The sequence below is a fragment of the Scophthalmus maximus genome, chromosome 2 (assembly GCF_022379125.1).
Source record: "Scophthalmus maximus strain ysfricsl-2021 chromosome 2, ASM2237912v1, whole genome shotgun sequence".
NCBI classification, from domain to species: domain Eukaryota; kingdom Metazoa; phylum Chordata; class Actinopteri; order Pleuronectiformes; family Scophthalmidae; genus Scophthalmus; species Scophthalmus maximus.
This window is the reverse complement of record NC_061516.1, coordinates 19,974,042-19,996,154: the sequence shown is the minus strand read 5'-3', so window position 1 is coordinate 19,996,154 and position 22,113 is coordinate 19,974,042. Positions and strand designations below refer to the sequence as shown.

The 22,113-nt window shown below is 41.3% G+C and overlaps 2 protein-coding genes and 2 long non-coding RNA genes across 6 annotated transcripts; 2 read left to right on the top strand and 2 right to left on the bottom strand.

Annotated features, from left to right (window-relative positions):
* Nucleotides 1-214: 214 nt before the first annotated feature.
* Nucleotides 215-6,188, bottom strand: rnf14 (ring finger protein 14). 2 transcript variants are annotated; one of them, XM_035625021.2, is made up of 9 exons: nucleotides 6,055-6,188; nucleotides 4,856-5,014; nucleotides 4,352-4,482; nucleotides 3,988-4,180; nucleotides 3,143-3,528; nucleotides 2,767-2,995; nucleotides 2,355-2,527; nucleotides 2,042-2,172; nucleotides 215-1,954 (listed from the first exon to the last, which is right to left on the bottom strand). In XM_035625021.2, exons 2-9 carry the CDS (start codon nucleotides 5,004-5,006, stop codon nucleotides 1,894-1,896), a joined length of 1,455 nt encoding a protein of 484 aa, XP_035480914.1. In that variant the 5' UTR covers nucleotides 5,007-5,014; nucleotides 6,055-6,188; the 3' UTR covers nucleotides 215-1,893. The 2 variants fall into 2 exon arrangements, with proteins under 2 accessions (XP_035480914.1, XP_035480915.1); XM_035625022.2 differs by lacking the exon at nucleotides 6,055-6,188 and adding an exon at nucleotides 5,638-5,778.
* A 1,442-nt stretch (nucleotides 6,189-7,630) lies between these two features.
* Nucleotides 7,631-21,734, bottom strand: hspa4a (heat shock protein 4a). 2 transcript variants are annotated; one of them, XM_035625019.2, is made up of 19 exons: nucleotides 21,420-21,732; nucleotides 19,367-19,424; nucleotides 19,088-19,228; nucleotides 18,416-18,538; nucleotides 17,418-17,517; nucleotides 17,000-17,133; nucleotides 16,452-16,696; nucleotides 16,105-16,181; nucleotides 15,567-15,718; nucleotides 15,218-15,324; nucleotides 14,477-14,610; nucleotides 13,775-13,956; nucleotides 12,299-12,382; nucleotides 10,951-11,106; nucleotides 10,688-10,813; nucleotides 9,909-10,016; nucleotides 9,504-9,623; nucleotides 9,194-9,355; nucleotides 7,631-8,587 (listed from the first exon to the last, which is right to left on the bottom strand). In XM_035625019.2, exons 1-19 carry the CDS (start codon nucleotides 21,524-21,526, stop codon nucleotides 8,387-8,389), a joined length of 2,517 nt encoding a protein of 838 aa, XP_035480912.1. In that variant the 5' UTR covers nucleotides 21,527-21,732; the 3' UTR covers nucleotides 7,631-8,386. The 2 variants fall into 2 exon arrangements, with proteins under 2 accessions (XP_035480912.1, XP_035480913.1); XM_035625020.2 differs by lacking the exon at nucleotides 12,299-12,382 and having other exon boundaries at nucleotides 21,420-21,734.
* Nucleotides 8,386-9,323, top strand: LOC118300538. The gene is made up of 2 exons (XR_004790100.2): nucleotides 8,386-8,615; nucleotides 9,073-9,323. It is a non-coding gene; the product is annotated as an uncharacterized LOC118300538 (long non-coding RNA).
* LOC118300537 lies at nucleotides 13,616-16,327 on the top strand. Its single transcript, XR_004790099.2, has 2 exons — nucleotides 13,616-13,982; nucleotides 15,495-16,327. It is a non-coding gene; the product is annotated as an uncharacterized LOC118300537 (long non-coding RNA).
* Nucleotides 21,735-22,113: the final 379 nt, after the last annotated feature.

Genomic DNA, 22,113 nt, shown 5'->3' with positions numbered 1-22,113 from the left:
TTTTAGAACCTTAAAAATGAATCTTGACATGTTGACACGTTAAAGTAGTGTACATTTATAGAATATCCTTTTAAAAATGGCCCTCTTTAGACTGCCAGTGAGAGTGGAAAATGGTCTTTGATTGTAATGTTAGACAAAGCAAATACTATAATAGCACCAAAAGTGCCTTTTATTTTAGTTTCAGATCAAGTGGAAAAGAATAATAGACAATGTGTTAAGTGGTAAGGTTTATTTCGAGGAACAGTATGTTAAATGCATTTTAACAGGATTCTGCAAGTCCTTCATTCAAACATAACTGTACTGTATATGAGGCATGAAGTGAGAGTGGGTCTGCGTTGATGGGAAAATCAATCTACTGTGCGTGCATTACTGAACAAGAGATTGTCTTTTAACAGCCCAGACCAGCATCAATTTCTTTTAGTATTCTGCACTTTCGGAGCAGGAGCAAATTATTCAACAACGAAAAAAAGAAGAAAAGAAAAAAAGATTTGATGCATGATTCAATTTAAACTCAAATGCTTGTATTAGATAGTTGTTCTTGTAATCAAATTTGAAAAATGAAAATAAATTAACAGTCATTTTGTAATAAGACATTATCGAGATACTATGGCCTCCCTTTGACACTAACATTTGGCAACATTAAATGTACATTTCGTTCAAAGGAGTGTGTGAATAAATCTAGTCAAAATCAATCCTAGATGGCTTCCTAAAATAGAAATTTCCTTTCTAACACGGCAGTCCCCTGAATGAGTTGACTTTCTAGCGGACACACACCATAATCACAATCCCAGTATCCCAACTCATGAATATTTGCTGCACTGTCCCTCCAATATTACATTCTGTATGGACTAAGACACGAGACTGAAAAAAAAATTAATGAAACCACCCCTTACAACCAAAAAGTATTGAATTACTCTTTTTAACCTTCTTGACAATTATCATAGGATGTGCAAAAAACACATTTGTGTAAACCTCAAAATGAAAGGAAATCATAAAAAAGGATATTGTATCAGGAAAAATAAAAACACCACATCCCTGCATCCCAGGGAAAAGATGAGCCCCGCCTGATATTGTAACCTACAGAGAACACGTGTCTGTATCCGGGTTTCCCATTCTGGTAGTCAACCAAAAAAAAAGCCTAGGATGTAAACCAAAAAAAAAACTGTTCTGAAAGTTTGTCAGGATGACAAATCGGCAGTTCTGCCTCCATCGCTTTAGTCGTTTTATTATTGTTTGCATAACAGTGTTGGTTAGATTACGAAAATCATTCAATCATCCACCTTGAAGTTTGTTTGATGAATAAAATTTGCCATGTCATACTTTGGACATGTGACATAATGTTAGACAAAGACGGCAGATACATGATAGAACGAGCAGGGTGCAGAGTGCAGAGTTTCCTTCTTTCTCCCTCTACCTCTCAGAGGGCATAGTTGAGTAGCTACATGGAAACAAAACACTTCCAATTCATCAAACTGAGCTTAGTCAGTGTCTCCAGGATTGTAAACCTGTGGGGACACCAAAACATATCATGAACTGTTTCCAGTTCAGAAAAAGAGCATGTTGAGCTGTGTGGAGGAACAAAGAGAAATCCAACCAATTTTAGAGCTTCGGAATAAAATCTCAGCCCTGTCACACTGTCAAATTTGAAGGGTTTGATAGACATATTTTACGACCAGTCACAGCCGAGTATGTATCCGTGAGCTTACATTTTTTTAAATGACATGAATGACCTCAGCTGTTTCTCTCTTGAGGGAAAACATGATACAACTGTTCTTGCCCATTCCTGACGGAACACAGTTGTATTAAATCCTGACAGCGAAAGGTGAAGTGACGGTTATGTGAGTTAAAGTGCATTCAGAAGGAGGATATGGTAGTGAGAAACTGGCACAGGCGTCAGTCCTCCTCGTCACTCCAGAAGGCATCTTCTTCATCGAGGTCCACGCCGTGGAAGAGTCTGCAACAAGCAAGAAAAGGACATACGTTCAACCACCGTCTTTGCAAAGCGGTTGAGAAGTGTCGGGGGGAGGAATCAATCACTCACTGGTTGTAACACGGTGAATGTGGGTTGTTAAAGTGACTGTACGGGTTGACTCTGCTTAGGACGCCCATGCACAGCCAACAGAAGTATTGTTTACACGAGGTACAGGTCATCTTGTTACAGCCGTCCACTTTCTGGAGAGACACAGAGACGATTAGCATCAACAGGAGAAGATTCAGGTCGTAGCTACTTTTGTGTTCACCCCACTCCTTTCTCTCATTCAGTGTATATTGTTAGTGATTCAAAATAAATGCTGTTGCAGTGACAATGCTCAAAGCCTGTTCTAATGTACTGTGACCAGCAGGGGGAGCCGAACCTGGATATTAGTTCCGCAGCGTGGGCAGCATTTGCAGTTCTCGTGGAGCCAGTCTCTGCTAAAGGACTCTTCCACTGCTTTCTGGATCACCCTCTTGCCAAAGCGCTGCTCCAGGAACTTTTTCCCCTCAGCTGTGGCAGACAGGTACTCGTCTCGGAGGTTCCGCAATTCCTCTGTGGCACAAGACCAAGCAAAGCAGGGACAGCACTGAGGACGCTGGGTTGGGATTTGGTCAAATGTTGTACCATTTGATTTTTCTTTGAGTTTTTAAAAAAACTATTTAATCATTCCTTTATTGGTATCTTGTCAAATTCAAACATTACAGCACCTGAAAACCTCCACTCAAAATGTCTTGACTCCACAAGAAGCAAGATGTAGCAACGTAAAAAATCCCACCTTCCACCAAATTTACCTGCAGGGATTTTACAGTTGGAGAGGCCGTGGTAGCCAAGCTTGCACAGTGTGCAAAAAGCATACTGGCAGGCAGTGCAAATGCCCATTGTTGTGTCCGGCTCCACCATGACGGCGGTGCCGCAGGACTGGCGGGGACAGTAGACCACGTCGGCCATGAGGTCCAGTGTGGACTGGAGCAGCAAACGGTCATAGCGGGCGAACAGCTCATCATCCACCAACTGCTTCACCTGGAAGATGAAAACGAAGAAGAGGAGCGATCGGTTCACAAGACATGATAAAGTTGGGGAAACTTAAAAAAAGGCAATTAGAAGTTGCAGGGTGGGAATTCACCCTGTAATTGTAAAGTGACTAGAAACTACAGACATCTATCTTACCTGCAGTGGTGTGGCTAAGGAGGTACATTTTGGTTCAGGGCAATTAAGGCACTGAACGTTGCCGTCCCGTATTTGGATCTGGAAGTACTCGGTCATGCAGGCCTTGCAGTAGACGTGCTGGCACTCCTTAAAGCAGAGGCACATGGAGCCCAGTTTCTCTACAAAGCAGATCCCGCAGCAGAACACCTTGCTGTCAAACACCTTCTGGCGCTGCGCCTCGTCAAAGTCCAGGAGCTGAGGTAGGAGGTCAGCGTGCGGGTCCCTCAACAGAACTGTCCGCGGGTCCAGTTGAGAAGACGGCGTTGATTGCGCTTCAGACTTTTCTTTCTTCGCATCTCTTTTCTTCTCCTCTGCGTTTTCAGAGTGACTCCCAGACTGTGTCAGAGCTGAACATAATTGGCAAATGCATCAATCAACTTCAAAAAGCAAACAAAATGTGTTTTAATGAAGTTGACTCTGGAGCTTCATTATTCATGCTATTGCAGCTTCAAAACATCGGTGTTCCAAACAGATACCTCATCAAAAACACAATACAAAGCAAAATAATATATTTTTCTAATGGGAAGAAAAGTGTGATTTATAGTTTTGATAATGTACAAGTTTAAGTAACCAGCAATCCTTTGGTAAACAATTCATTTATTTAAAAAACTGTGAATAAATGTTCCATGGAATCATGTACTTCACAGGACAGCGTACTTGTGCTGACCTACTTCTCAGTTCAGCTTTACTTTCTTAATGAAAGGATTACAAAATATACAACAATCTCCTTTTTACAGAAAATATCCGGTTTATCTTTGCTAACGTTGATGCATCCGTACAAGCAAAAGAAAACAAAAATACTGTACCTGTAGCTGCAGGGTCTGTTTTCCTGCGCTCACCACCACCTGCCTTACTTCCTCCCCTGATGACTTCAAGAGGAGACTGGATGCCCAGAAAGTCCAGAGCCTCCTCTTTGAGGAACTGGATCCACGTGAAAAGAATCACACAGCCCTGGTTCTCCTCCCACAGATCGTCCAGACGTCTACACAGGGAGCTCATCTGAGGGGTTAAAATGGACCAAAGGCAAAGAGCCGGTATTGAGAATGATGAACGATGGAGACTGTGACAATGACAATAAATCTTATATAAAATGAAGGCCCACACCAAATCTTTTGTATAGTGATGAAATAAATAAATCCACATCATCCTACACCTGGGCCTATTTCTCACCTGTGCTCTTGTCATCCATTTGGAGCTGAGGGTGAAGATTGGTGATAATGTGGAAGGATAGTCTGCCGGAAGCTCAAAGTTGAGCACCAGAGGAGGTAAGAAGCAGACATTATATTCAGTTTGCTTCCCTCCTGCAACAGACAAGATTACATTCCATCACATGCCGAATTTGAGTGTGTCTAACAGATACATCTTAGCAAGATTATGGGAGAAAGGCTTTATGAAAGTCGTCTGCAGTAATTGTGGTTAAATTCTAGACACAAAAAATATAGTAGGGATGTTTTTGAAAATAATGCCACGCAGTCTCTGGCTGTGTGTTTAAGTGTCACTGTCTTACTGTAGAGAATCCGAGAGGGATCAGACGCCTCCCTATTACTGTGTGATGGGCAACATCTAATCCAATCATCTACGGTAGTGGACGTCATTGCAGAATCAAAGCGTTGTTTGCAAATGAGCTGTGTATGTGTTTTGTGGCTTTCACACATCTCCGCCGACGAGCTGTACCTTTGACGACAATTTTGAAATCGGGAGGAAGCTCCAGGCAGAGTTGGATCTCTCCCCCCTGGGCCGAGTCGGCTTGGCGGAACTCCTCCTCATCGTAAATGCTTGCTAGGGCGAGCAGCTCATCCTCCTGGGCTTCCCTGTCCTCAGACATTTACATTCCTGCAAGAACAAGAACATGTGGGATCATCATTACGAAGGAGTAGCACTTAAAACACGTGGACGTGGCAAACGCCAAATACAACTACACCTTGGCATCACACCTCCAGAGAGAGAGAGAGCGCTAATCAAAACACAAAGGCAGCAAATGACTTTTGGACCGTAACAATCATTAACCTTTTTTTTGGTGCATTGATTCTTTTTAAAAAGTTAGTTACTTATTATCCCGGTGGCACACTTTAAAACGAGCATCACATCAATGATGATGATCAACGAACACTCAGCAACTGTCACTTAGCTAAAAACAATGCAGCATAACAACACAACAGTCTCGCGATATGGCGTCTCTTCGTGAGTTATGATGTCCAGAGAAGTGTATGATGGTTCTGGAGGCTGCTCGTGCGGTTCCGCCCGCCCGGGACTTACATAAGTGAGGTGGACAAAATAAGAGAAACACCTGAACATCTTCACAACGCGACGCACGAGTCAGCATGAAAAGAAAAAAGGACCATAGATTTACAACTGTCCCAACACAGACTGAACGTTATGATCGTCGTGGTGGCGGGATTTATTACAGGCACTTAACAATCAGATACACGAGTGCATGTACACACGGCCAACGTTACCGTGTCGTGACTTGACACCAGCTCGTGCGTCGCCCGTGTTAAGCTGTACGGTGGCCCGGGAGCTAGCACGCGAAGCTAGCACAAGTTGACTTCCTCCGCCGTTTGACGTGGTGGTCGTTTAACCGATCGCGTAACAGTCGGACATATGGACAGTGTGGTTTGTCAACGAGGTCAACTTCGCGCCGGGACACATTCAAGCCAGGGAAGAAGTTGGGCAACTTTAGGGGGACAGGCGTTTCGAGCTAGCTAGCACGGTTAGCTAACGTAAACAGCGACGGTCGGAGCTCGGAACCGGCTGCAACTCCCCCCCCCCCTCGGCGGCGGCACCGCTCCTCCCGTGACCTCGGACCAAAGAGGCTGCACGCCGCTGTAAAGTGCAGTTCGTCTGTAAAGAACTCGAAACGACGCGTTTCTTACCGTGTGGCCGAACGTCGTACTGCTGACTCCTGCCCTCTGACCGGGTCGCGACCACAGTGGCGGTACAGTCTATCGTGCGAACGTCGCCGCCATCTTGGATCGGTCGAGACCGGCCTGTCAACAAACCATAGATTTACTAATAGAAACAAACACACCAGTAACACGCAGCAGCAGCAGTTTGTCCGGATAAAATATGTTTTATGAAGCGTGTTATTGTTAACTCTGTTATTATAACCATGATATAACTGTATTTTCTTGACCTATATGGATTTTTGGGGGCCGATATCGATATTAGGGAGTACAAGCTTCCCGATGCGATACATCGAATAATATATATATATATATATATATGTGTGTGTGTGTGTGTGTGTATATATATATATGTATGTGTGTATATATATATATATATGTATTTTTTTAAATCAATGATTTTTAAGTCAATGATTCCTAAGATGTCGTTATCAAAACTTCATGACAGAAGTGTAATTGAGGCCTGATATTTATCATAAACTTGATCATAAATAACTATACATTGAAAAAAAATTACAACTACAACCAAATAAATAGAATTTGAATTGAGAAAATAAACATTTAATTTACCCTAAAATGTAAACATATATGCACATTTAAAGGCACTGTGGGCCGATAATATCGGTCAGTCTCTAAACATGTTGGCCGATACCGATATGAAAGGATAATATTGGGCCAATGTAATCGGTAATTGGTAATCGGTAATTGCTACAATTTTTATTATGAAATGCACTGCCCAGCAGCATATAAAGTATTCAAACTTACCCCCCAGTTCAACCACCTACATAAAATGTTGCTGACACATACCTTGATGTATCAATTATAACATACTGATAATTCAGTAAATATAATTAGTAAACACTCGGAAAGATGTAGTATTCTTACTTCGGATTTTTAAAGTGTATTTGGCTGATAAAACTTGTACTTGTACTATACCTGTTCTTGTTCTTCTTTAATACTAGGAATGACCTACAAAGATATATTTTTTTCGACATATTTTACTATTTGGATTACTTTTCGCTCAATCTGCCATCATTCCTTGGGGATTAGTAATTTGTGAGAAATTCATCATTCATCTAATCATCCCAGAGTTGAGGCTCAGTTAAAAATTGTTTTGTTTGAATTAAGTTTACCATCACAGACGACTTTAAAAAAAAAGAAGCAGTAGGACGTAGTCACATTTGACAAACTGGAACCAGGATAGGTTTGCAATTCCGATTATCAATGTTACCAATGAGGGTAGATTAAGGAATCAAGACTCAAATCAATAACTTTTTTTTCATACAATGACCATGCTGTAATTAACCTCTCATGAAAACTGAAATTGCTTTTAGCAATGAAAACTGCTCTATAAATGAAATGTATTATTATAACACAAATGAAATGCTGAATGTACAAAGTAAAGTTTATAAGGTAACATGGTGTATTCACCACCAAACGTAGTATTAGACTTATCTTCTTCTGGTCAGAAATCAGGGGATAAAACACTGTTCACTAATAACAATAAATTACTACTCCTTGTCAATAAGACATTTCTCACATTATATGCTTTTACATTTTTATTTATTTATTTTAGCTTTTTTTTCTGTGACGTGGCAACAGCAGCACCCAGAAGGTGATTTGTCAGACCAGCATTCACAAGTAGAAAAAAAACGCAATACGAGGCTACAAGAGAACAACCAATGGACCGTTGCTTCTGAATGAGAAAAGCCAAACAATGACATACTGCATGACGGTGACTTGTATTATCTAGTTTTAACATACAGCAAAAGTAAACTCAAAAACTCAGTCTTTCCTTTTGAAACTAAATAGGTAATAATCCAGCAGTTACAATTATTTTTAGTGGAAAAAATGTCATGTACAATTTGGAACAATCCATGTTCGTTTTACAAGTGCCACTGTTTCTACATTTTCATGAATCCTGTGTTCATTACTAGTTTTCCAGAACAACTTAGACTGACATTCCGAGCTTACACGGGGTCTGGAGCTGCTGAATAGAACAATATTTAACTTAATGGCCAACAACGAAACATAGAGAAAGCAGTTTTCATCGCACATTCACAACTGTTGTCATAAAGTAGTCCATTCAATATTATTATTGAATTATTATTAATTCATTTTTTGTGTTCAAAGAAAATGAGAGATGACATGTCAAGGAGGTCAGTGGATGAGCTGTATTGATCACGTATGCTGCTGTCTTCAAGAAGGAGAGAGGCTACTGTATCATCAATAACAATCTCAGAAGGACGACCGAACCGGGGGAGGAGTAGCAGGAGAGACGAAGGTGAAACTCGGGCAACAGTTAATCAATGTCCATTTCGGGGAGCTTGCTCTCTGCCGTTCCCTGTTCCGTCCCTGCGGATGTGGCTTTGTCTTGGTTGCTCAGCTGGCTCTCGGTTCCCTCCTGCCCATTCACTGGTCCATTCTCTGTCTTCTCCTCCTGAGGAGGCTCCACCTTGGGTTTGCGTTTGGACACCACGGGGTTGCAAGCTAAATAAAGCTCCTGGACAAAAAAGAAAAGAAAAGAAGAGGTATCTGTTAGAAGAAGGGGCAAAAATAACTTTCTACAGAGACCACTTGATCAGAGTTTTAAATACATTTCTACAACCTATTAGTACAATGAAAACTTGTTTTAGTATTTCACACTTCTTTTGCTGTGACTACAGAATTGCAGCAGGGCATAGAAGAAGCTGGGGGAGCTGCTATTCATTGCGAATTAGACATGATGTGTGAACCTACAGTTAGAAATTTAAGTCGTTTGTGTGGGGACAGCAGTTGTTCTACTATTCCCTGGGTAATGTAAAAAAGGAAAAAATGGTACTGCTGAATAAGTAGGTACTTTTTAATTTTCCTTTCATTTTTTTCTCCTGTGTCTGTGTTCGATATTACAGATACAGTAAACCAGACTAATCAAACATGTACAGAGAGTGGATTTGATATGAATGGCATCACCCCTAAACGCAATAAAATGCTTGATGTGTCCAACAGTGGGGCTTTGGCCTGGCTTTGCAAGGTCAAGTCGAAGACGGCTTTCATACGTGGATCGCCTACAAACAAGCGGAGGATTTTAGGGATGTAATGGCATGTGTGCCTCTCAGTCTCTCAGTACCTTAGTCTTGGCCTTGATCTCCTCAACTTTTACCACTGGTTCCAGCGTGAGGTCCTGACTGTTCTGCTGGTTTATCTTGCTGTTCATCCAGGCCATGGCGTCGTTCGCTTGCTTCTCCACCCGAGTCAACTCCAGCTCATCCAAGTGATCGTACAGCTCATCCTGTCGGGAGAAGCAGAGGTACATTTATGAAACCTGTTTCGCAATATTCTCATATCGGGTTAGTGAAGTAGATGAAATGATGAAAGAAATGATCTAACCTACACGCAGAGCTAACAGGTCTACAAACTGTCTCTCTGTGCCCAATTACCTTTGCCTTGTAAGCTTCAATGATCTTCATGTACATTTGGATTTGTCTGCCAAGATCCTCGAATGCCTTTGGCCTCTCCTCGGCTTCCATGCATCTCTGTTGTATAGGTTGGCCCATTTTCTGTAGAAAGGAACATCATGTTGGTAGTAGAGAAAAAGTAATGATTCAAATTCTTTTTTTTCACCAGTTTATGACAAAATGAGCCAATTATTACTTAATTTGTTAGCTGTTAAATATGTGAGGTAATTGTCTAATTTTGAATATTGAATTATGAATATCAGCTTTCTTTTATTTTTGGAAATAAAGAAAAAAACATTCTCTTAAAAAGTACCCTTTTAAATGGGAATATTATTATTTCATTGGTAAAAAACAAAACATTCACACGATGCATGGATGCCTGGTTACCTTCAATTCAGTCAGTTTGTCAATGTAAACTTGTTTCTGTTGGTCCTCTCCGTCCTCATACAGCCACGTTTCTGTGTCCTCCAGTTTCAATGAGAATGCATCACGATCCTACATGTTGTAGAAAAGGTCCAATTAAATTCACATTTCACAAACATCAACAGTAGGAAGTACAAACCAAGAAATGCAACCAGTTAACCTGTATTCAAGGTTTAAACCTATTGAAATTTAAAGGGCCCCATCTTCGAGTTTTTTCTATATTTAGAAAAACGCAGAGTCTTTAAATGAGGTCTGCTCAGGCAGATTGCTGGCACATTGATATCTTGAGGCAGTGGAAAGCGACTTTGAGATTGTAAATAGAAATGGACGTAGACCGCAGGTCCAGAAAGTGAAGCCAATGCTGAAGTGCCTGAAGACTGTAATCTCTGGAATGACCAGCAGAGGGAGCAGTTTCTATAGAAGTCTATGAGAAAATGACTCCACTTCTCACTTGATTTATAACTTATGGTCCGTATGGTCTCAATCGCTAGTTCCAATTGTTCTTCAATACAGCATGAGGTCAGTTTTGTAAATTATGGTTCCAGTTAGAGAAAAATAGACCCTAACGCAAAAACATTTTCCCCCCTGTGGACACTACCTAAATGTTGTTGCATCATGTTCATTAGAGCATCCGCTTAGACCATTAAAACAGCATCAAGTGCTGCCAACTGCTCATTTCCACTGAGATGATCAGTTCCTTATATTATTCTGCCATCAAGAGGACTCGAGCAATCTATACTCACAGCTTCGTTCACAAACTTCTCCAGGACGCCGTGCAGTTTGTCCCTCATCTCGTACACGTACTCTTCCACATTGTTCTTTGCGTCGTTCCTCTCCTTCTCCAGCTTATCCTGCATGATCATTTTACCCTGGAAGAGTCACAGTGAAGGTGTCGCTCGTCAGTCCGCTGAGTGTGTGTGTGTGTGTGTGTGTGTGTGTGTGTGTGTGTGTGTGTGTGTGTGTGTGTGTGCATGTGAGACATTCCCAGTGATTTTTAAAGCATTACCTCATTCTCCACAAACGTATTTAGTACTTCGACGGACAGCTGCCAGTGCAAATTGTTCTCTATGGGCAGCTCCACTGTCTTCGTTTTCACTTTGGGTTTCTTGGCCTGAGGAGGCTGGTCGTTCTTCTTCTCCTGCTTGGCGTCCTCTGCTGCTGTCTGAAGAAAAAAAAGAGAGATACCATATAAATTACTTGGGGCTAATACTCCAGCTTATGTGGGGGCTCCGAAGTAGCATGCACACCGTCTTTCAGATTGATTAAATTATGCTTGTTCTTTGTGAACATATTACATTTAGTGCAGACTCAAACTTTGAATATGCTTTATTAGATGAACAGAACATTTTTCTACATTCCTTTATCATTCATTGGGTGTATGTGAAAATGTTAAAATTTCCCTGAAGCTCACCAAACATATCTTAATAAACAGGATACCACACCAAGAAGTAAAACAGGTATAATAATTTCTGTGTGATAACGCACAACAATATCCTTTACTGACTGATAATAAACCACTGTCAAACATTATTTTAATACAAAAGTTGTATACTTAAGGCACGGTTACCTTAGTGCTGGGCGGTATGGCTGAAAAGGGTTTCATCCATAATATCAATTTCCATACCATGCCAGAACAATATCCAATCACAATATGCGCTACTTCTACTGAGTGTTTATATCCACAAATTAAAACCTGGACCAGTCATACATCATGAAAAGTTAAAACGGTTGAAAAAACGACATTAACTTTAGAGGATTGTTTTTAAATGTTTAAAATGTTTTTTTTCCATTTACACTGTTGCATAATATTCAAATGTATTTTTTTTCTTCTTTCTTTTATTGTCTCTTTCACTGGCAGAGCTCTGTTTTAGAACATTTTAATGTCTTTGTTTGCTCAGAAATACATGATCAAAATTTGTTAGGACAACACTCTGGTTCTGGCACAGTTAGGCGATGTTAACCTTTTACACAACGTAGGGATGCGTCTTCTTCGGCTTATTCTGTCACGGGCATTTTGGATAAAAACACCAAAAACGCTGACACACTGGAATATTTATTTTCTGTCTACAACGACATCAAGGTTTGTTGAACCACCACTCGTTGTTGTCACTGAGGTGATCTCTCCATTTTCTTTTTACTGAATTGGCAACCACACTCAACTCTGATACTCCTAGACTTTGTATGTGTAGCATCTGTTTACCCTGAAAACAAATGGACTTCCTGGCAAAGTTAACTGGCTTTCTGGGTTGCCACTTGCCTAGCTATTGGTCGGGAGCAATGTAATTCTGCTGTACATTTATAAATCATCATAAAATATTGCGCAAAGATTGCCGTATCGCCCAGCACAAGGTTACCTCCATCTCCTCAGCCTCAGATTTCTTGTCTTCGTTGTCTCCGGCCTGAAGTTTCTGATCCTCCTGGTCCACCTGCATTTTGTTCTGACACATGGTAACAAAAGAAAGGACAAATCTAAATGATATTACATATGCCATTTTGTGGCAGTTTAAATAAAACCCCTCAAACTCATGGTTCAGACAGTTTGAACATAGCCTGGCTTAGCCAGACTAATAGTCATGAAGCACTCGTGGTTAATTTTTTGGAGTTTTTTTTTTTTTTTTTCAGTTGGAGTTTGTGGTGTAATGAAATAGCCTGGTGTATCCAGACAAATACTCAAATGTGTATTAGTCTGGAACCCCTCGGTTCATTTAGATTTCCAAGAGGCGTTACCAAGGGACGCAGACTAAAATGTCTCCAGGCACAATTGGAGAATTACAACCAGTGAGAGGAACAAATCATGTGACGTCTGTTGAGCGACGCGAACATGTCAACGAGCGTAAAGAGAGGAGATGCCTGGGATGATGATTCCACAATGTCTGTGAACGAGTGTTGTGGTTTTTCGGAGAAATGTGAAAACATCGGGTACTTTAACTCAAATGCTCGTTCATCAGCGGTAGCCTTGGTTGTTTACAAAAAACGCTTCTCTCCGCATCACGGAATAAACCCAGCGCATTGTCAGATAATCGGTTGTGATTGGACCAGCAAGTTTCCTGCCGGTGGAAATCACTTCACAATGGAGGAGATCCAGACCGAATCTGGCAAAGCAAATGAAATGAGCTCGCAGAATTCGTCTGGGTCCTCGCGTCGCTTAACAGATGTCACATAATTCGTTGCTCTCACTGGTTGTGCGTCTCCAATTGCCACCAGAGGCATTTTGGTCTGCGTCCGTTGGTAACGCCTCTTGGAAATCTAAATGAACCGAGAGGTTCCAGACTAATACACATTTGAGTATTTGTCTGGATACACCAGGCTATTTCATTACACCACAAACTCCAACTGGATTAAAACCACCTCGTCTCAATTATGTGGTTTTTAAACCCCTCGTAGTTTGCAGTCATGCATTCTTGTTGGTTTGCTTTTAGTGTCACATTCAATCTGATGAACGGTTATTACACATTATTTTTGGGTCAAATGAACAAACGAATTAGAAAGAGGCATTGGAAAGAAATAAAAACATCCTCCTGAATGTGTGTTAAGCTTGTTGGGGCAAGAAACCAAATTCCATGGTGATGACAAGACTAGAGTAGAGTAGAATAGACCAGGGTGTGGCCGGACTGACATATTGTGTAAAAGGGATCTCTGATGCGAAACGCACACACACACACACACACACACACACACACACACACACACACACACACACACACACACACACACACACACACACACACACACACACACACACACACACACACACACACACACACACACACACACACACACACACACACACAAATCTTGTGTCATCTCATGCACCCACAGCAAATACACACCTCCTCGTCCTTCACTGTCTGGTCCGTCTCCATTGGCTCCTCGCCCTCAGCTGTTTTGATGGTTTCAACGAGCGACGCGCTCGATACACTGAACACACCGTGAACATTGACCCGAACCTTCACCTTGACCTTTGCACTCTCCCCAGATGCCTGAGGAACCACATTCTGGACAAGGAACTGACCTGCAGGGCAAAGGAAACGGCCACAGGTAAGAACAGGTGCTAGTATCTTAAGTCACATCAACGAGGAATAATAATAGAAAAATACAGGAAGATTTTTTGTTGTTGTTGTTAGAATTTCCATGTTGTAACAATTATCAACATGATATGAAACATATTGTGACTACAAACTGGACAAAGTTGGTTAATTACTTTATACATAATTAAAGATTGGCGTCATACTAGTTGCACAACTAAATGCAACCGCTCAAAACAAGATGCATGTGTCACAGTTAAAAATTAACTGTCCATAAGTTACTTATAACTGATACACTTTGGACTAAAGCTTGTCTAATAAACTGCAGTTTAAATCAAGGAATACAGAACACTTCTAGAAACAATTTCAGTTACATCTGCAGCTCTTTCATTAAGTGTAGAGTTTGTTTTGTCACCACGGTAATTTAAGACAAACCTTATCCATACTCAGTGCCCATGTTATTTTCTAACCAGTGATGAATTATTACTGAAGGTGAACGTGCAGTACCTATAGTGTTGCTGGGGTGGGGCAGCTCCTTGGGGTTGTTGTAGTAGGCTTCAAGGGTGAAGGGCTCTTTCCGGTAGAAGGTCAAAACCTTGGAAAAGGGAGCTGCGTGGTTCCTTGGGAAAACTTCACAATCACTGAAAGCACAACACAGGAGGAGCAGGTGAATGACGGTACATTTTCAAAAACTGAATCTCACAACTTGCATGGTATGCATCAGGTGGGCTTGGGCTCGGGCTCATAGGTCCTAAACTACAGCGGGTGATAGCAGATAGCAGATAAGATTTAGAAAGTAAACTGTGAACTGTGTACAAATGGACCATGGGTGTGGGAAGGTGTGGCACAAAATCCTGCTGGTTTGGATAAATGCATCTGAAAACAAAATGAGAAAAGGAAGGTGCGGCCTTGGCAAAAAACATCAAAAAACTCTAATATTGTTTTCTGCAGAATGAAAAATAAGAGTTGTTAAAAAACATTTTAACGGAACAACAGGAATGATACATCATAACTGAGGGCAGCAAATTTAACCATTATAGTAGCTACATTTAAGACATTTTACACTAAAAGGATTTATATGAAAACTCTTACTCCATTAAAACCCAAACCCTGTGCTTTTTGGACTGCCAGGGTCATTGTGAATAAGTCCAATGATATCTGTATTTACAGTTGAACAGTCTGTAAAGGCAACATTTATAGTCCTAACTGCATTGCCTTATGAGATGTGGACACTGACTGAGATCATACCTCACTCCGTCTTCAACGGCTGAATTCCATTTCAGGGAGACGGAGTAGGGGACAACATCTGTGATGGAGAACTCTCTGACTTTGAACGCTGGTGACAAGATGGCACACTGAGGAGGAGAGGAGAACAATTATTATTGTGAAGTTATTCTTCCGCCAGTTTTCCCCCAGTTGATATAAATTAAATGAATTAGGATAACATTTTTCAGGTCAAAAACTGAATCCAACCACAAATAAATAATTAGGTATGTATTTGTGTGTGATCTCTCTCTTATCCCAGCTGGCAGAAAGGGAGTCTGTGTTGTGCATCACAAACAGGACTTCAGTGTTGGTAGCTGAAGGTGACCTGTACCTGCAGAGCACAGCCTCTGGCCACGGCCTCGTCCGCGTTCAGGGTGGTGCTCAGCTCTTTGCCGAAGAATTTGCTGATTCGCTCCTTGATGGCAGGGATTCTGGAGGCACCACCGACGATCTCCACTGCGTAGATGTCTTCCTTTTTCAGCTCTGGATACAGGAAGCAGGAGATACGTGTCATTCAAAGCAGAGGCTTCTTAAGTTTAGACAGTTTCCAAAACTCTCTTAGGTATATATGTGTGTACTCTGTCTTAATGAAAGAAACTCATGTGTATAAAATAACATTTAGTGCCTATTTAAAATGGCATAGCTGATATAATCTGATATATTTTTATTACTTTGCGCCACAAATTATGCATGCCTCCAGCATGCCTGAGATAGAAAGGAGCATTATTGCTTCCTTTCTGTCCCAGGCATGCCACCATTGTCCGGAGGGAAGGGCTGTCTCAGCAAAGCATGTGACTGAGCCTCGTCTACGCAAGTGTGCATGTGCGTACGGGGATATTCCAGCTGCTATTAAAGTCATATGTACTCACTGGCTTGTTCCATGACACTGCGCAGGGGACCCTCGACTTTGGCCAGCAGCCCCGCACACATCTCCTCAAACTGACCTCTGGGGACAAATGGTCATAGATTATTAATAGATGCAGATTCACACACACACACACACACACACACACACACACACACACACACACACACACACACACACACACACACACACACACACACACACACACACACACACACACACACACACACACACACACACACACACACACACACACACACACACACAAAAATAGAATATGCATCTATAAGTCATCTATAAATAGAGTCACTTTTTGATATAAAGCCAATAAAACAGTGTTTTGCAGCGCACCTGTTGAGTTTCCCTGTAACGTCGATGTCGTTCATGAAGCACTCGATGTTGAGCGGCAGGTCGGAGGAGTTGGCGCTCATCAGCTTCTTGAGCTTCTCACACTCTTGGTAGAGCCGCACCAGTGCCCGGGGTCTGGTCTTGACGTCTAGTTTGTACTTCTTTCCAAACTCCTCATAGAAGTGGTTGACCAAGATGTCGTCCAAATCCTTCCCGCCGAGCTCGGAATCAAACGCTGAGGCCAGGATCTGACGGTGGAGGGAGAGATGGTGTAAATTATTTAACTGGTGCATTTAATAAATTATGCTGTGGTATATCACTGTATAACTCGGATTGCTATAATGATCATCTTTATTCGTAGAGCTTTTTCAAATGTTATAAAGGGTTTCACATAAGGGCTGCACATAAAAAACAAAAGAGATTAAAACTGAACTGAATAAAAAACGACTTTTGGTCAACCCCGTCGTGAACCTGCATCCTCATTTGTTGGCCTAAACATTTTTCTGTTCAGCATTGCTTTTCAAAGTGGACACAAATTATTCATGACTCACCTTGAGCTTTCCCTTGTTGAAGGCACAAACTGACACCTGGTAACCGGAGTGGCCCACGTCCACAAACACCACGTTCCTGGGCTTCTCTTCTGGGGCTGGCAGGTCCTGCTTGTAGATGCCATATGCCAGAGTAACTGCAACAAACAGGCATAACAGGTTTTGTCCTCACCACCATGCCAGTGTTTTAGTTGTGTCACTACCAAATGGTAACACATCCAAATGAATTAAATGTGGACCTAGCTTTTCTGTTTCACTTTCACTCTTCACCTCCAACAAGAATCAAGTGTTCCCACATGTTTATGAAAACCTACACCAATGTGATATTAAATGGATTTACAGCTAAAGCCTGGTTCAAACTTTTACTCGCACTTATTTGATGTAGATGCTGCTGCCTGTCCAACACTGAGTTTCCATGTACCTGCAGTGGTGTCGTTCATTAGTCGTAGACAGTTGAGGCCCGCAATCTGAGCTGCATCCATGACAGACCTCCTCTCTGCATCAGTGAAATAGCTTGGCACCTGGAAGAAATAATGTCAATGCAAGAGAGCCGGTGAGTGAAGACATTAACATTGACAGTCTCAGAATGAGAGATTTGACTGGAACCACTAATGATAAGAAATGTGCACAAATGGTTATTACTGATGGACACTGTCAACATACCAAATGTGTCTAATATGTCTGTTAATGATCACTTTGAACACTCGCATCACAAGATGTCTGGATAACATTACCGTCTTAGTTACTCTAGGTACCAAAACAAAACATCTCCTTGTGGGACAGCCGAGAGCCAAATTTTGCCATTGGCCACAGTAATAAAAACATGTTATCCATCTCCAGGGCTGATGTAAGCGGTAGATTTAGACCCAGGGAAAGTAACTGTGTGAGACATGTAACATTACATAACAGACGCTGCTGGTGATTTTCGTGTTCCGAGCACGGCAGGAGACGCGCACTTCCCTCTCTTTTGAGGTGCAGGAGAGGAAATGAGGCTTTCAAACAAGACGTCTGGTTAAGTGCTTAGAGCTCAGTGTGTCACATGAACGGCTGGTGAGGCATTTATACACCTCGGAGGCAGCTTTCACAAGCCATTTTCATTTTTACCCAAAATGCATGTGGATGACATTAATAGCTGCCAATCAAAATAGCTGTACGTAAAGCCAATGCAGTATTCCCAACTAAATACAGAGTGTCATGGGTCTCGTCGAGTCTGTGTAATTTTGTGTCTTTAAATAGGCCCTGTGCAGGACTCCAACAAGTAAATCAACACCTCCTTGGACATTGAGATGAGCCTACAACATCCAGTTGAACTTGGATAAGCAGAAAGATTTTTTCATGAGATAAATGATGCACAGGTTTTATAGATTTTTCAGACAACCCTGCTGAGGCTGTGTCGCAGTTGTCCACGGGAATGCTTACAGAGATCACACAGTCTGCAACCGGTTTCTTCATTGCACTTTCAGCCGTCTCCTTCAGTTTGGTCAGCAGCATGCCGGTGACCTGCTCGATGCTGAACACTCTCTCCTCCTCCATGTACATCACCTACAGTTGACGAGAAGCAAGAGGGATGGTTACACTCGAGACAAATTGTTTGAATAGCTGAAAAAAATGTATAATAACATGTATTTTACATATATATAACAACATGTCAGGCTGTTTGTTTGCAGTGTTTTGAGCCCTTGCAAGAACTTTGAGTGTGGTTTGGATCTTACACTAGCTAAATCTGATGGCAACAAGAGTTAGCACATTTTTCATATTTAGGCATTTAACTAACTTCAATGTTCAAGGATATAGTGCATTGATATATATATATTAATTTTATAAGAGACATTACAAGAAAATAACTAGAACTGGTTAAGAGAGAGTTAGAAGAGGCTGAAGAGAAGAGCTATGATTCCGAGGAAAGATCATTATGTGACACACTAACAGTAGATAAAGCTTCTTGGTCAGGAATAAGCTGCTGAGTTTCTATGCCTTATCTCTCACAATCTGCTATAAATGACGTAAGCTTTTTCTTCCACTATTTATGGTTATCTATATCTAATTTATTTTCTAATAAAGAAGGAGCTCCCCCAACATCCTTCATCGTACCTTTATACCGGTGGTTCCAGAGGGCATCTGTGCCAAGTCGTACACCAAGTTAGACTTGGTTGACTGGACGCAGGAGTCTGAGAACGCCCTGCCATGGAATCGCTTGAAGCCCTGCACCGTGTTCTTACAGTTGGTCACCACCTGAGCATCGTGAGCGATGAGAAGACAGAGAAAATAAAAAGAATGCCAACTTTCACTGATAATCATCAACTTTGATGTAGTTTCCAACATTTGCATTTATATTGTTAAGAACCAATTGAATGAGTGATTTGATTTTACCTGGCTCTTGGCGGCTGCTCCTATAGATCGATTTCGTGGTCCAAAGGATACGAATGATCTGCACAACGACAGAACAAAAGTGTAAGGATACAATCTGACATGTTATTACGAGCACACAATCCAAGCTCTTTTTAATCATCCATCAATTTGTGAATACAACCCAAATCCAGACAGATTTGCTCGCCAGGTTTTTCATGCCCACACATGACATGGCAATTCTGAGCCCAACCCACATAAGAACTGAAGAGACTGCAGTAGCAACACAAGCAGTTTTTTGTTTGTTTGTATAAAAGTGAAATACTACAGCTTTAGGATCAAGGTTTCGCTTTCTAAAGATATTGGCTTATAAACATTGCCAGATGTGAATTGAATCTTTCACAATGTAGAAAAATATAAAATACTTTAATCCACAAAGTTTATCGCTGAAGTTTCCCAGAAATCCTGGCTGAAACAAAATTGTGGCTGCACACAGACTTGTTAAAATTAATCTCTCACAGTATAAACACAGTCAGAAGTGGTGCGGTCAGTCCACTTGTATCCCAGTGGGCTGTGGTCTAAACATGCCTGTTATCGTCATCCCTATCAAGAGCAGATGCCAGCAGTGCGACAGTTGCTTTCAACATGCGCGTCGGTCATGTCAAAGACGGGTTAACGCATCGGGTCTCTGAGGAAAACAACTCAGGCGGCGCAGGTTCACAACAACAAGGACAAAGTAGTCAGTTGTAAGATGTGGTGTTTCCAGAACATTCTTAGTGATGTGAGGGGCAGAATACCGAAAAACTGCATCAATTCTAAAAAAAATGATGTTCCTTTGTCTTTGATTAATTTCACTACTCTTTTGAATGAGTATTTAATTTCAGAGACTCCACCCCTGCCCATTGACTCATCACATTCAAACACTGATTGCTTCAGTGGTAACTCAAGCAATCAGGTTTTTTTTTTCTTGTTTTGTTTTGTTTTGTACCAGCGCTTTGGGTTCATGAAAAGTGCTTTAAAAATTAAATATATTATTATTATTATTAACTAGTCTGTTACAAACAGCTTTGTCCTTAAACTCAACAAACGTCTCAGGTAATGCTGTCCAAATTAATTTCAGCATATATATCCAAAATACATTAAATTGAAATTAAGTTTAAAAAGACTTGATATGAAGGGACCTTACACTTCAAACTCCTGTATCATCATTATTTTAAATGTTTGAGACGGATCTTTATTTTAAAATTAGCCTAAAAATGTATTCGAAAATAATAAATTCCAGATTTAAATAGTTTAATTGATTTAATTTCACAAATCCCCATAAAATGCAATAAATTATGATTGAAATAATTGGGATTTTTTTCTTTTCTTCATAATTACGGGACCTACGATTGTGGGTACAAAGTGTGCTTTGCGGGTCAAACAGGTTTTATTTGGGCCAATACAAAAACACTTCAATGATAACATTCTTGCAACATTCATACTTTTTAAATAATAATTCATATAAACAATATCTGTCAGTGGACTCTTGCGGAGTCTAAGAAAATTGCTAGAATGTTCCAACAAGCGACTGGCTGACGTTGTCATCGAGAACGTAACACAGGACGCACCCTTTGTCACACGGGGCACACCGGTTGGTCGGAGCTTTCGTCTTTAAGGGCTGAGCAACAGTAACCAGTAGGGAGGGGAACACCGCCCGCTCGTGATGACCGGGCAACGAAAGACGGATTTTCGAACCGCACAGTAGCGATATAAAAAGGCTTAGCTTAACTAGCTAGCTGGTTGGCGAACGAGCTTATGCGTGTGTGTAAAAATATTTACTATTTCTAGTTTCATATTCGCCACTGACATATTAACATTTATACAATTATTTATTTATTTTCTCAATTTACTCAATGAAATTCAGATGAATCGGCCAGCACATGGTACAAGTTCCGCAAAACGCTAGCTTATAATTGAGATGCATTCACGTGCACTCCCCGTTACTCGTTCATACAACCATAAGGCGCTTTCCTGTGGCCGTTACCTCACCCACCAGAAGAAAAGAAAAAAGAATATGGTTATTCCGTGTACTTACGGTGTGCATCTGTCGCTGTACTCGTTAGCGACCGTCTCGATCCCTCCTGCTCGGGCTACAGCTACATAGCAGCTTTGAAAGCCCAAGTCAAATCCCACCACAGACATTTCTTTGCCTTAACGTTATCTACAGCGCGGCGCAGGGAAATAAAAGCAAGGTATGGCTCCAGGTTTAGGAGGATCTGAGAGTCAGATGGCGCGGTGAGTTCTTCTCGCTGTGTTAACAAGAGATACCTCCAGTCATAATCCGCACCGCCGACTAATACCGGTGTCTTTGATCTGTGTGCTTGGCAGAGCTGCACCGGTAAGGTGGTGCTGGTGACTTCTCGTCGGGAGTCATCGCGAGATTTGAGTACTTCTAGATCGCTCTGGACTTTTCTACAACCATGTGGGAGGCTCTTCTCCAATGCTCGAGGTTCTAGGGGAAATCTCCTGAGAATATGTATATTGCGTGAAAAGAAAAGAATATTCACTCTGTTTATGGATGAAACTCCCAAACCGCTTTAGAGTGATCAGTCTGCTGCCACCACACAATTCAAATGTCTACATCTAGTTTGAGTTCTGGTCAAATATTATTGTATCTCTATGAAAGGCAGGCAAATAAATTATTGAGTTATTAGCGAGTTATTGATTTAATGAATAAATGCATGTCAGATAAATGTGATGTATGTAATGTAGTTGAATATGTTGAACAT

Bases quoted from the DNA above. Each gene is read 5' to 3' on its own strand.
- rnf14 (XM_035625021.2), bottom strand. From the start codon at position 5,006: ATGTCTGAGGACAGGGAAGCCCAGGAGGATGAGCTGCTCGCCCTAGCA. The intron at 2,528-2,766 runs GTAAATTTGGTG...CTTGTGCCACAG, and splicing joins CAACTGTAAAATCCCTGCAG to AGGAATTGCGGAACCTCCGA. The intron at 1,955-2,041 runs GTGAGTGATTGA...TGCTTGTTGCAG, and splicing joins CATTCACCGTGTTACAACCA to ACTCTTCCACGGCGTGGACC.
- hspa4a (XM_035625019.2), bottom strand. From the start codon at position 21,526: ATGTCTGTGGTGGGATTTGACTTGGGCTTTCAAAGCTGCTATGTAGCT. The intron at 18,539-19,087 runs GTACGATGAAGG...CGTCAACTGTAG, and splicing joins CTGGAACCACCGGTATAAAG to GTGATGTACATGGAGGAGGA. The intron at 14,611-15,217 runs GTATGATCTCAG...TTGTGCTTTCAG, and splicing joins GCCGTTGAAGACGGAGTGAG to TGATTGTGAAGTTTTCCCAA.